At 43.4% G+C, this 14,284-nt stretch overlaps 1 protein-coding gene across 1 annotated transcript in view; it reads right to left on the minus strand.

Annotated features, from left to right (window-relative positions):
- ST8SIA4 (ST8 alpha-N-acetyl-neuraminide alpha-2,8-sialyltransferase 4) overlaps nucleotides 1-13,289 on the minus strand; it is a 55,399-nt gene extending 42,110 nt beyond the window's left edge. Inside the window, exons 1-2 of the mRNA XM_074570378.1 lie at nucleotides 12,757-13,289; nucleotides 7,973-8,104 (exon numbers count right to left, since the gene is read on the minus strand). Of these exons, the coding sequence (XP_074426479.1) occupies nucleotides 7,973-8,104; nucleotides 12,757-12,869 (245 nt within the window). The 5' untranslated portion in view covers nucleotides 12,870-13,289. The remainder of the gene's footprint in view (nucleotides 1-7,972; nucleotides 8,105-12,756) is intronic.
- Nucleotides 13,290-14,284: the final 995 nt, after the last annotated feature.

Here is a 14,284-nt window from a genome sequence, read left to right on the forward strand (position 1 = left end):
AACAAAAAAGGAAAGAATGTCTTGGGCTCTCTGTTACAGCTGTCATGTATAAATGAAGCAGCATCAGAGCAAAGACAGCTTGTTCTGAGGCATATGAGGGACTAAGAATAACAGAGTAGGATAGAAAATGTTAAAATCTTGAGTGTCTGAAGCTTTTGGTAAGGCCAGGCAAGGTATTTCTGTAAAAGAAAGATGAAGACTTCACTTCAGCCTGTAAATTGAACGGATTTAAAATCTCATGGGTTTGATAAGCTTAATTTTGTGGGTACTCTGCAACAGATATATAAATTGCTACAAAATGAAAAAGAGCAAGAAAGAAGGAATTGTCCAATCTAGCAGTATTAAAAATGACTAAAATTCTTCACTACCTAAGAACAGAGCTACCAGAGCTGTGGCTGTAAAAGACGAGTGCATCAAAAGCTAGCAATAACATCAGCCAAGCTACCTAGAGACTCACTTCACACGCGCTCTGACGTGAGAAGGGATGATCACAAAGTCTCAAAAAGCAAAAGAAATTATGTGAAATGTACAGAAACCTAGGGCTCTAACAAAAAAAAGAAACCATGGGATCACTAGAAGATTCACTTTAGAAATTTAGTATCCCAGATACCTAGAATGAATGGGTCTAATACTGTTTCTGTCAGCAAACAAGTAGCAACATTTTTGTGTGAACAGAGTATCTTGGGTATTATTTTAAAACGTAAGAGGAAGGCAGTGAAGTTATGCAAACAGTGTCAAAAAAATAAAAGCACTTTGGCTTCCATTATTAATTTGGTAACTTGTAGTCGAAGCTTACTTATCTATCTATGCGCTTACATATGCTCATAGAAGTCCTCCAAAAGGTTTCATGTGGACCTGAATCAGATTCAGATAATCAACCACTTATTTAAGAGAGCTGAAATTTCCAAAATGTCTAAGGAATTTACTTTTCAATAAAACTTTGACACAGGCAAAAGTCACTGAATCTTATTCTCTTCTCACATATTTAAAAATGTTTTCTTATCCAAAGTTGTCAGTAGCATATTCAATTAAATGTATGCACAAGTATTACAGTACATATAAGAATCCTTGCATAAAAGATGTGTAATAATGAAAACATTAAAAATATTTTTACTAGTTCATCTGACTGTACCCAGATATCTTTTGATACTGAAAGAAATATGATTAAGAATGCATAGTTCACGCTATTGTTTTAACTTCCTCTGTGCTACTGATTCGTCTGTACCACAGGGACAGTAGTACTTCCCGTTTTAACATAAGTGCTAAGAGAAAAAAAAAGAGGAATATGACAAAAATCGAAAGTACGTCCATGAGAGTTGGTCAGTCCTGATGCTGGTTAATAACCTGAACTTGTTTAACCTGTTCTGTCCCACAAAAAGCACTGAAAATAGCACAACAAGGCTATTCTAGATTAAACAGACATGACAAAATAATTTAAAATAAGTGCTAATCCACACCCAGCTGCATGTAAAATTCAAAACTAAGCTCAATTAGAAGAAGGAAAAAAAACCAGCATGATTTCTAGTGAACCTTGAAGCAAGGGTGTTCTGCAACCCTAAGAGTTAAAATGCGTACAGAAACGGTTTTTATTCGAGGTGGTCTTCAGGTTTTGTTTTGATGCATAAAACTGCATGTGGGGTGTGGCCCGAGCTGTTTGTGGGCAGGTGAGGCAGATGTGGCTCGCTCTTATCTGAAGCCAAGCAGCTGTTTGCAGCATGTTTACATGACTCACAGAAACATGGTGTCACAATCTGTGGTTGACCTAGGGTTTTTCTTTGATAACCAGAAGCAGATGTTCATGATATTTAACTATAAAGTAGAATTCCCAGTTATCTGACAAAGTACGAGTGACAGACAGCACTGTCTCTGAAGAGCCTTCCAAATGATATAAATACGTATTGCTCTGGGGCAGCATGGTGACATCTTTCTACTTATGTGCATTTTTCTGATTTTATTTTGTATTGTAGTCTTTGTACTACAATGGCAAACTCCCCCTCATCTACCTTAGAATTGTGTGGATTAAGGAAAGAAAATAAATCATCTAAACATTTGACTTCTAAGATTACAAATAAATTTATATTTTCAGACATTGTCAAGAACACTGGGATATGATCTCCAGCGCTTTTCCCAGGAAAATCATTCCTTTCAAGCAAGGCAATGCCAGAAATCCTCGCTGCTGGGGCATCTGAACTTGTGCGGACCCCAACCATGAGGGGAAGCCCCTGAGGCGCATCCTCAGTACCCAGGAAGCCAGGCTGGCTCACCAGCAACCACATTATGGAAACTGCGACAGACGAAAAGACTACCTAGTCCACACTCTGCCCCCGCTAAAGATGTGCCTTTATCGACATCACCCCCAGCCCATGTCTATCTAACACGGTCCTAACAACCTGCGTGGTGGGGACTCAGCAAACTCCCCGCGCAGTCTACATCAGTGCTTCCCTGGCCTGACTGGCAGCACAATATTCCTCGTGATAGCTCGGATCTTTCCCACAGCAACTGAAGCCTGTTGCTGTTTCTTATACCTTGCCCTTGGAGGACAGACCATTCCTTACTCTTAGCAATAGCCTTCATTTACCTGAGGCTACAAAGCCATGCAACTTTTTTTTTTTTTTTAAAAACTTTTATTTTTTAATTGGACACGTCATGAGTTGTAGATCTCTGACCGCTCTTGTTGCTCTCCTGCAGACTTCTGCTGACTGATTCACGCAGGTCTGTAAACAACCTGATTTTCTAACCCTAGCAACTCCTGATGCTGCTTCGCACTCCTCAGTTGGAAGGAAGGTAGTGGCTCTCTGCCTTTCAGATCACCAAGGACTACCACCTAGGTAAAGCTGACTTTCTGCCAGCTAAATTAGTTTAATTAAAACAAAACGAGAACAAACTGTGTGGTAGCACAAGGTCACAGCCTGCCTTTGTAGATGTCTACTGCTACAGCTCCTGTTGGCCTCCCGAGGAGGGACTGGGGACTGCAAGTGCTGCCACTTGGGTTGCGTTTGTCTTCAGTCTGACTGAAAGGGAGTTTTAAGAAAACCTCTTCAAGGAAAGCAGCGTTTAGAATCATAGAATAGTTTGGGTTGGAAGGGGACTTTAAAGGTCATCTAGTCCAACCCCTGATTCGGATTTGTTAAAAACACACCTAACTGCAATTAACTATGGAAAGGTTCCCGGCATTCCGCAGCCCATGGCGGAGCGCACAAACAGAAACGCCGTATTACGGGAAGTTGCTGTCTGGCTCTGTTCCTGTACTAGCCCTCCTCATGACCTTCAGGGCACCCCACTCTCCCTTGACCAGAAAGGGCACTTCAGTTGCTGAAGCACACACTAACTGGGCACAAACCTTCAGTGGGCATGCAGAAGGAAAAGAGGGCTTTCAAACAGAGCGTTACTCAACTACTGCTTACCATAGGCAGACAGCCATACATCAGCTTTCCATAAACTTAAACAAGTTAGAGTCAAAAGAAAGGAGTCAAAGGAGTGAATCACCCCAGCCGACAGTGAACACCGACTTTTCAGTTGAGGCAAGGGGTCTGAGGAGGCGAAAAACCCCTTAAGGTTTATTATGACTAAACCAGACTAGAGAGCCCCAGTTTGCATGTCTTAGAGACACAGAAGATCTGGAGGAAACAGTGCAACTGACCCCAAAATTTTTCTCCAAAAGTTTCAGAGCAATTTTACTGCTTAATTGCTAGTTCAGTATTTACTGCTTGCACTTCAAGGACTTACCATAGCAGTTTCATACTAACTTGAAAGATAAACAATGATAATAATCTGAACCTTTCTAAGGAGGAAGTTGCCCTTTTTTTTTCTTTAATGATGCTGTTAACATCTTAAAAGTTCTCACATTTTTCTGACAGGAAATTTCCACTCATCAAGTTCTCTGTTACATTGCAAAGAGATAAATACATCTTAACACACTTTTGTTTTTTCATGTTGCCTTCCTGCAATTCAAAACCTCCATCTGCTTTTTCTAACATAAAAGACCACATTTAATCAAAAATAAGCAGAAGAATAAACGCACACACTGAGACGTCAGACTGCAAGTCATTTCACACAGGTCATAGATGTGCTGGCATCATTCCTGCGTGGAAGGCTTCTCCAGATATGTTTATACCAGCTCAGCCACATCTTTCTGAAAGTATGGCCTTCAATACAACTTGAATTTCCTAATTTCCATAACTGGAAAACCTTCACATTGCTAGAGAGTAGAAAGGACTTAAGACACAAAACTTTGCAGAAAGTGGGTTCTCTCTCTTCTTCTTGACTGAAATCATTCAGACAGAAGGGGAGCCAAGCAAGCTCTCTTCTTCCCTTAGGCACAAAGAAGTTGTCAGCAATCAGAAGGTAATATCTGTTGGAAAAATCACTCTCCCACTAGATCAATGATGCTTGGCAAGGCAGCAAATTTGGTACAGTCTCAAGGAATTAATAATACCCATCATTTCCACCTCAGTCACAGAAAGTCCAGCTCTTTCTTCTAATGCCTGGTTAACATCTCCAAAGGGCTGCTGCCTACCCAAAAGAGCTGCTACACTCCCTAGACTGCTTCTTCTGGCTGCAAAGTCCCAGAGAGCGTCTTGTGACACCAGAAACCCAAGGAAGCTTTTCATCCTCCCATGGGGTCCTGATAAAGGAGCTTTTTCACTCATTGACTCCTATCAGAGCCTGGCCTAGCCAGGAACTCATAGGACTTTTGAGGCTGATAGACTACCTAGTCTATTGTTCACTAATGTGGGCAAAAATAAGATAGACAGAGATGATGCCCATCGTCAACAAGGCAAATAGCAAGCCATGATATTCCAGCTGCTAGTCAACTAGGTTCAGACACACCATTGATCAGCAGACCTTGCACAAAGCAAAACTCACTATCAAATGTTTTCTACGTTTTAAAATTGCTAATGCGGATGTAAAGCAGACATAAAAAAACAAAAGTAGCTGCCATTTATGGGTAATTATAAGCTTTGTGAAATGTCTTTATGCTTCACACTAATGGTTTCACAAACTATTTCTCCACTGCTAAGAACGGGTAACTTTTTACACATTATTCAACAGGCTCTAGCTTTTTTTTTTTTTTTTTGGTTTCTTTATTACTGTTATGTGCTATGGTCAACCTCACACAAGACCACCACTATTCACCTTAACAGTTGCAGTAATAGAGTATGAATCATCTTCATGGTCTACACAGTGCACGTAATGTACTTTGGAGGAGCTGAACAGTTAGTTTAACCATGAGAACACTCTAGAAGATTGCTAGACACATTTGAAGTTAGTCCTGATAGGTCTGTTAAGTCTAAAAATATTTACAGCTAAGATGCTTCTTACTGCTGTGACAGGGAAGGAAGGTGTATAGCAAACCGCCTGTAAAAGTGAAAGAAGAATGCATGTTGTTTAGTCAGCATCAGAGTGGAACACATATCACAAGGGGCTGCATGTGGCTTCCTCGGGGAAAAGCATGCCAAACTTCCCTCCCTCACTGCTGGGAACCATAACTGAATATGCTATGCACATTAGCAAAGAGGACTTCTGGAAAGAATATGACTGGCTGGTAGCACTAATTCCTTTCATACAGTTTATGTCAAATTTTGGCCCTAAATCACATTAATCTAATAACTTTTACTGGTTCAGTGAAAACACCTGCTCTCTGCTCCAGTGTTCATGATGGTAGCTATTTCATCCCAAACCAAGACCAGCGACATGGACATCTAAATAAACTCAGCTTTATGCTTTCTACTGTACATTAAATCTTTACACTGATAAAGTGGAACCTTTACTGCTTAAACCAGTGTACAAGATACACGTCTTTCTTCACTGTACTACTGAGACAAATATCCTTCACTGTACAATTTTTAAAAAAACCACTACATAATCACATCGTGATGCTTCCTAAGAGCACATTAGTAATTTATAAAACAAGAAAACTTCCCTCCACCAACCAACAGTAAATCAAAACACTGATTTTGAAACTCATGATTTTAGTAGATTCAGATGATACATATGTAGTAACAGGCTTAAAACAACCTAAAGCATTCTCTGCTGTTTTACCTCTTTGTCTGAAAGACATATTTTGCTTTTGAAACAGATGAAAAATTAGCATAACCCAAGCTTCATTTTCTTTCCTTTTAATCAAAAAGTTTTTGTAATATTTTTACTTGTTTGTTGTTGGGCCATTGGTTTTCAATGGCTCTGAAATATGACACTTGATTTTTCAAGAAAATGACTGAAAAGAGTTATCTGTCTCTACTTACAGTCGTTCAATGGCTTCCAAATCAGTTTACTTCACAAGTAAAACAGTGTACTATTTTCTTCTAAGTGTCAGAATTGTAACCTATAATTCAAGATTTCAACAGTATTCTCCTGAAGTTACTCAATATTTCTCCAACTTGAGTTGTCAGTTATGCACGTATCAATTTTAAATATGGTTACTGGTCTAGAAAATCTGCTTATCTTTCCTAGACTACCTTGGAGGACAACTTAGCCTTTACCGAACAACCATACACTGGCCAAACACGCTGCATACAAACAGACAGGCCTGGAAAAAGCTCCATTCCTGAGCCGCATTTTAGGGTGACCACCAGGTCTTCACCAGTAGGAAACCCAGGTGCCTGCGGAACAGTCGAGTGCCCGAGGGTCCCTTAGTCTGTGCAGTCAGGGAGTGGGGACCCCACAGAGCTCCACGGAGCACTTGCCAGGCAGCTGAGACACAGCTACTGGCTCCAGAGTATCAATTTGCTCCCTCCCCAAATCCTGCCACTCCTTCCATCCCTGACACCGTTCCTCGGCTGTGCCATGTCCATCATAGCACAAGACTTCCAAAACATCAGTCCTTTACTACAGCTTTATACATTTCTGAGCTAGCCCTGCATGTTTTAGAATTAGGGACATAAAAGAGCAGTAATTTAAAAAAAAACAACCTAAGTTCCTCATTCAGAGTAGCCATGCTTTCTTACATGGAAATACTGCCTAAGAGTTTTGTAAGCTGTCCTTTAATATAAAAAAAAAAAAAAAGAAAAAAAGGTAGAAAGGAAAATGACATAGAAACCACATTTTAATTAGATAAAATTCCTATTAAAAATCCTAATATTCAGAAGATCAAGTCTACTCCATTATGTGGTTGCCGCTAAAAATAGTTATTTTCTAACATTTTTCACAGAACATGACGCTCCTAGCCCTCCACGCTGCCAAGCCATGCTCCACTACACTTGCCTCACTGGCCGCCTTCCTGATTAAGACAGGGAAGATACAGTGACAACACAACACGCTTACAGGGTTCTGCTTTCTCTTCTCTCAAGCCCCAAGGTGAGCAGACCCACTGCAACTACTAAGACACATCAGAACTATCACTCACTTTATCTCTGCTACTGTGTTTCCCCCGTCAGACTGAGCGTAAGGCTCTTTTTGGCCTCTCCGACTTCAGGAGAGAAAGCCGTGTTAAGAGATGGGTGTTGTCAACATCTGACCTTATGGCTTGGCCCAGCCACAGACAAGGTCGTATTCGCAGCACGTGACGTCCTGGCTCTCGACTCCTACATTTAAGTTGTCTCCCTAAGCTCCTTTTGTAGTTGAGGGAGAAAAAACAGTCTATTCAGGGTACTTCCATCTGCTCCATTTCAGACCTTTAGGATGAGAGGAAATCACGTCCTAGAAGTGCCAGTTTCTTACCAGTGACTGCAAGAGAGTTCTAGAAGACCATCTCAAATGTGGGCATGCATAATATAGATAATGACTGCACAGGTCTGACTGACACAGCCAGATGAAAACATTTTATTTATTCTTATGAAGGATGACTTGACTTTGGAGTCTAATGTAATTTAGTTGCATTTATTTTGAACCCTAAATACGTACAGTTATAAAACATCCACCTGCAACCATAAATCAAATGACTGTTTTCCAGATGAGAAGAACTATAGGCAGTACGAAATTAAAAGAACTATAGGCAGTATGAAATGAACTGCTTTTTATTTAAGACACTCACCTTATTTCCAGTACCAAAGAAGAATTGATCTTCCAACCTTCTACAGCATGCTGGAAGATTGACGAGCCACCCTTTCGAATTATCTTATCAGAGCTATTGATCATTGATCTACTTAAACTCAGTTCACCATCTCTGCAATGCAATATAGAAAAGACACAATTACATCAAGGCTAACTCTAGTTATAAATAATTTAAGTCACAAGCACCAGTGATACTTCCTTTCATTCACCAAAAAAAAAGGAAGAAATTATCTCTCTGCTTGCCAAAGCAAACAAACTGCACCTGTAAGAAACCTATGGGACACCTATATCTAATACTTGAATATGCAATTTAAGAGCTTAAATATGTTTATATTTGTAATGAAATAGACATAACAAAAATTACAATAAACAATTGTGAACCTGGACCAAACTTCAGTATTTGTTTTATATAGTTTGTGAGGCACATTCTGCATTTCTATGTTCCAAATTTCCAGTGATAAACCAAGAATTGATAACTTTCAAGCCTCTGCCCAGCAATTCCTCATGTTCTACAATTATGATCTAATAGACTCCCTTTGCATGCTATTGATACTAAAAGACTTTCATGCATGGAATTCTGGAGTTTAACACCATACAAAATACAAAATTTCGTCCAGAATTCTTGAAAATTGTGTATGCAGACATCCAACCAACCACAGCTGTCTTATCCTCTTCATCAATCTTATCATATTTATGAATTTTAGTAAGGCAACCTTAAAAAAAAATAATACAGTAAGCTGCGTATGATGACCACTGAACATCTGATGAGGTATCATAATGTTACCAGTTGCAATGATATTAGGCAATAGGGTCACAAAAATGTGACAGAGAAGCTAAAACACTTCAAGCACAACTTAAGGTGTTAGGTCTAAAATCTGGTTTTATCTCCATATTTCCATTATCTTCCATACTGTTTCCATCTAGGTGCCAGAGCAATGTTCAGCTGAGTTCAAACATAGCTGTTAATGATAAATATATCAAAGTTGTTAGATATAACATTCTACCATGTAGAATGTCTTGTGTCTCAGGAGCACATGTAACAGTAATATACAGAAATCTCTTTATCTATTAAATAAGCATGCTCTGAAATACTGCCAATAATTAACTTCACTTAGCTTGCAAACAGAACTTTTTGACCACCAGCCCTTCAAACAACAAAATGGAAAAGATGCGAGACTGTAAACTTTTTAGGGAATCGCCAACTCTTGTTCTCCTGCAGCTGATCATGGCCCTTAGTAAGAGCTATACCAACATTACTGCGGCATATATATAAAAAAGTATTAATATTTGGCAAACTATATAGCAGACTAAACTCAAAACAAGCTTGCAATGGGACATCAATTAAGCTAAATTAACGAAACTAGTAACACGTAGTCATTTGCAAAAACTGCTATGCTTGCAAAAGCCCCTGTAACTAATAAAGCCAGCATTACATACTTCATTAAAAACAACCCAGCATTACCAGCAACGCTCTCGCTCCCTCATCCCCTCTATGCCAACGCGCTGCCGCACCGACAGAGTGCTGGCTCAGAGGTAAGGCTGCCACCTACCGAAAAACCTACAGCTTAAGCGATCCTGTAGGTACAAGATCTGTATGCAAATTAGCCAAATCACACTAACTTGAGGGGCTAGGAGGATGCTGCAGAAGTCCCTATATTCAATAAACAGAATGTAATTAATAACTTTTGCTATTTTAAAATGTTTTATTGCCTTAGAATTTTCCATAACGGTTGCAAATATTCCTGAATACATATTTTCTAGATGCACAGTGTGTATGCATCTATAGGAAAATTACCAAAATACGTCCAGGTAAAGTAGTCAGTCTAAAAGTACTTCAGAGATGTCTCCAGTTTATGGTGGGTGAAGCATTATCCAATAGATACTTTAAGTTGACAAAACTTAGCAACAAAGTACATTGCCAACACCTAAAACACCGAAGCATTTGAAATGTGTTGCCTTCCATATTCACAATTTATATCTGCAGCAAGCTATGTAGATTGTACAGTAAAACAATGCTAAATTATGTTCTCATGAGCTAAAAGAAGGTCCTAGAAACTTTGTGTTAAAAGTTCTAGTATGAACACAAAGGTCTTCACTTACATGCTCCTCTCCCTTTTATTGGTATTATTTAATTTTCACCTGAAGTAATATTAAATACACTAACACATAAAAAGCTAAATTTACTCCAGAAAATTCTTCATTGTGTAAACAACTGTGAAATAAATTTGGGCTACTTTGTATCTTCTACAATCACTGCAAATCTTCTCTGATGTAAATAAAAAAAGCTTTGGTAGTGTGACAGCAACTTGTGGCTGACAGTGCCAGCCTTCACTCTGAATTACCTTGCCTTGGTGACCAATCAATCAGACCAATATAATGTGATTATCTCTCCTCCTGAAGACATTTCATTAAATATAAATAAACCAGTAGAAGATAACTCTGTTTACGAAACATTGCATTCCACGTAATATGCGTGTTTCTTTACTTGCTTAATTTTTAAAGGGATATTACTGTCTAGCTAAAGAAGGGCATGTTTTTGCAATTATTGTCCTAGCAAACTTTACTACAAGAACACAGATGATTTAGGGTTTATCACATACTTTGGAATTGCATGTAGTCCACTTTGGAATATCTGGGATTTACCTGCAGTGACACTAATAACCGTAAAATAGGCCACCCCATGCTTTCACAATTCTGCATTACTGGTACTTCTGGAAGTAAAACATCCCATGGAAAACTGACTTTGCCTGCCCATGTGAAAAAAATAACCAAATGGCATGAGCCCTTCCTTCAGGAGAAAGGCAAGTGTAACATCAACAGCAGCAGCAGATACTAATAGTACACCTAGGGTTTTTTTTTTTTTCCCCCTGCTTCTTCATACAGTAACAGATAGGATGACAGGCTGGGAAAAGAAACTATATTCCAATATCCTTAGCCAAACTGAGTAGCACCATACTGCACAAGAAGTCTCACTGGTACCAAAGTAGAGCTATCACTAAATGACCTGGCAGAAGTATACTGCAGCTATACTTACAAGTGTTGTTATGGTCATCCGTATTTATAACTAAATAAACTTATCTTCTTTCATTCAATATTAAATAATCAGTTCATTTTAGTACCTTTTAAATCGTGTCAAACAATGTATCATAAGATGAAGGGGGGCTTTTTTTTTTTTTTCCAAAATATATATATGGATTCTACCTTGTGACTAATTTCTGAATCATTTTAGCAGCTACCTCTAGCCTGACAGGAAGGAGTACATACTAAGAAATATGGGTATCTTTAATGCTGATTCTCCCTCATACATTCATTTTCAGATGTGTTTTTGCACACCTAACTTCGGTACATCTCATAAGTATGCGGATACCACACCATCGCAGCAGAAAATGGGCTTACACCCAGGCTGAACAAGCAGGAAAGTTACCACCAAGTTGCGAAAATATTTAATAACAAGGGAAGCCAACACCGCATCATTAACCACGCACATGCACAGAGGAGGCCAGACCCTGCTCCCGGAGGTGCCGGGGCTACTGTCGCCCAGCTGTGCCCAGCTGCCCGCATCCCGCTCCCGCTCCAGCCTGCCTGGGCAAGGGCCGGGAAGAGGGATGCACTTTCTGCCTTTACTGTGGGGACCGCGGGGGCGAAGGGGGGAACAAGTAGGTTGTAAATTGCCGCGGCCTCCTCCAAGCCCGTACGGGAACTTACAACCTCCTTATGCCTCCTCCTCAAATCAAGGCAAAGGCTTACACCACAGGACGAATGTGAATTCACAGGATGTTGTGAATGCATCTCCCCCCAACACGTCGATTTGCACAAGCAAACAGAAAGTGTGAGCCCCTTCCCCGCCTTTGCTGGTTTCACGAAGCCACCCCAGAATTTACGCATCCCTCCTGTGAAAACAAAAAATTATACCCCTCCAAGGAGAAACAGGGTTGGCTGAAAACCCAACATTTTCACAGGATAGCTGCCGGCTGGGAGAAAAAATGAGGAATACAGGCATGCACGTACACAAACACAATGCGTGCCAAAGAGAAAGCTGAGGTGCAAGACAGAAAAATGGCATGGGACTTTTCGGCTTTTATTTTTGACGGAAAACAGGCAGAAGAGGGAAAATACGTAACACAGGCTCTCAGCTAGGGACCAGAGTTTCCAGCAGAGGAGCCTCGGGAGCTAAGGGGGATGTCCCGCACGCTGTCAGAGGAAGCATCCCCAAGGAGCACCGAAGTTAAGCAGGGCTCCCAGGCAAACTTCAGGGAGGGAGGCAAGGACTAGCTGGAGCCGACAGCGGCCGCCCACCCGGGCACGCTCGCCTCTGAAGGACTACCGAAGCAGAAAACGCGGCACAACGCGCTCCGGCGGCCGCCGCCACCATCTCCGGCCACCCCGGCCCCAGCGGAGCAGCCGCCGCCGGGTGAACTATTAGGGGGACTTCGGGGAGGGGGGAGCAGCACCAGCCGCAACCCCAGCACCGGGCAACCCCCCGCCCGTCCCCCTCGCCCCCAGCCGCTGAGCCCCGCCAGCCCAACCTTCGCATAACCCGTCCCGCGGCGGTACCCTCGCCCCGCAAACACCGCCACCCCCCGCTTCCCTGCGCCGGCCATCGAGAGCGCCGAGCGGTGGTGGCACCGCAGGGGAAGCGGGTGACGGCCCGGGGGGCGCCAGGGGAACCCGAAGACGCGGGTGGGGCCGCGGAAGGGACCTCAGGCAGCGACATCGCCCCGCCGCCCCTCGGGGAGCCCTCCCGGCGCGGCGCCCCGCAATTACCCGGCGAGAGGTGCCTCCTGGCGCTCCTCGGTCCGCGCGATTTCTTTCGTCTTATAGAAGATAAGGAGGAGACTTATCGTGCACACAGTCCACCTCTTCCTGACTGAACGCATGTCTTCTGCGAAACGCGGTCCCCCTCCCCCTTTTCCTTTGTTTGTCAGGGGTGTGCGGAAAACAACTCCACACGCGGCACAAATTGACAAAAAAAACCCCACGGTAAATTGTTGGGTTGGTTTCCCCCTCCCCCCTCCCCCGAAATAATTAAAGAAAAATAAAAAATAAAAATCGGGCGGGCGCAGGCGCCGGGGGTCGTTTGGCGTTTAGTTTGTCTGTCTTTCACCCTGTCCTCCCCTGCCCAGCAGCCGGGCTCGCAGGCGGCGGCTCCTTCTCCTCGGCCGGCTTGGGGACAAGTCCGCGGCGCCGCCGCTACGCGCCCGCCCAGCCCAGCGCCGCCGCTCCGCGCTCCTCCGTCCGCCGCTCCGCTCGGGCTCCGTCTCCCTCTCCGCGATCGCGGCGGCGGCAGCGGCGGCCCGGGGGCGAGGCTGGCGCCTCCCTCCCCGCGGCGGGGCGGTGGCGGGCGGAGCGCGGCCAATGGGCGCGGCGCGGGGGCGGGCGGCGGCGGCGGGGCCGTCCCGCTGCGGGGCTGCGGGGGCCGGCGGAGGTGGGGAGAGATCCGTGGGTCAGGAGCGGCAGCCCGTGGGCCGAGGCCGGACCCCGCTCTCCCCGAATTGTAGCCCCCGCGGCGTTTGGGGGGGGAGACAGGCACCCCCCCCTCCCCCAGCACGTTGTACCGCGGGTCGCGGGCTGGGTGTCAGAAAGTTTAAGTAAAGGACGGCCAGCGCGGTGCCGCTTCTTTTTAGAAACGGCACGCGTCCCTTTCTGAGAAGGATAAGGTTTTTTTCTTAATTCCTCAGTATTATTTTTTTTTCTCTCCCCCGATGGACGGTTGGAGCTCGAAAAGGACACTGGAGGTTCGTAGGTTTTTCCCATCCTCGGAGCGCCGCCCGGCCCCGACACCGGCAGGAGAATGCGGGGCTGTGGGCGGGGGGTGGGGGGTGGGGGGTGGGAAGGGAAGGGAAAAGGCAAGATCCTCGCACACCCCCGCCGGGAGATTAGCCCCGGAGCCGGGCCAAATCCACCGCCCAAGCTCCGCGTCCCGTTTGATCTACACGGTCTCAACATGGCCTTTACTTTGCTCTCCCTGCCAGGAAAGGCACATACAAAAAAAAAAACAAAAAACAAAAACAACCAAACAAATACTGAACCCAAAATCAAAACACACCAATACCTTTAAAATGCATAATGCAACATGAAAAAAAATAAAATCATGAGCTATATTCACTTTTCTCAGTATTATTTTGTCTGGGCTGTCCTGGACTATCCTTATTCTGTGTGACAGGGATCTGCCCACAGCCCTTAAAGTTTGCATTTATGGAGCAGGCTTCAACACCAACATCACTCTTCTCCCACGGGGATCCAGGAAGGGTTTGTGACAAATCTACTGTGACTCCTCTCCTCTTAACTTAGG

The sequence above is a fragment of the Larus michahellis genome, chromosome Z, assembly GCF_964199755.1.
Source record: "Larus michahellis chromosome Z, bLarMic1.1, whole genome shotgun sequence".
Classification (NCBI taxonomy): domain Eukaryota; kingdom Metazoa; phylum Chordata; class Aves; order Charadriiformes; family Laridae; genus Larus; species Larus michahellis.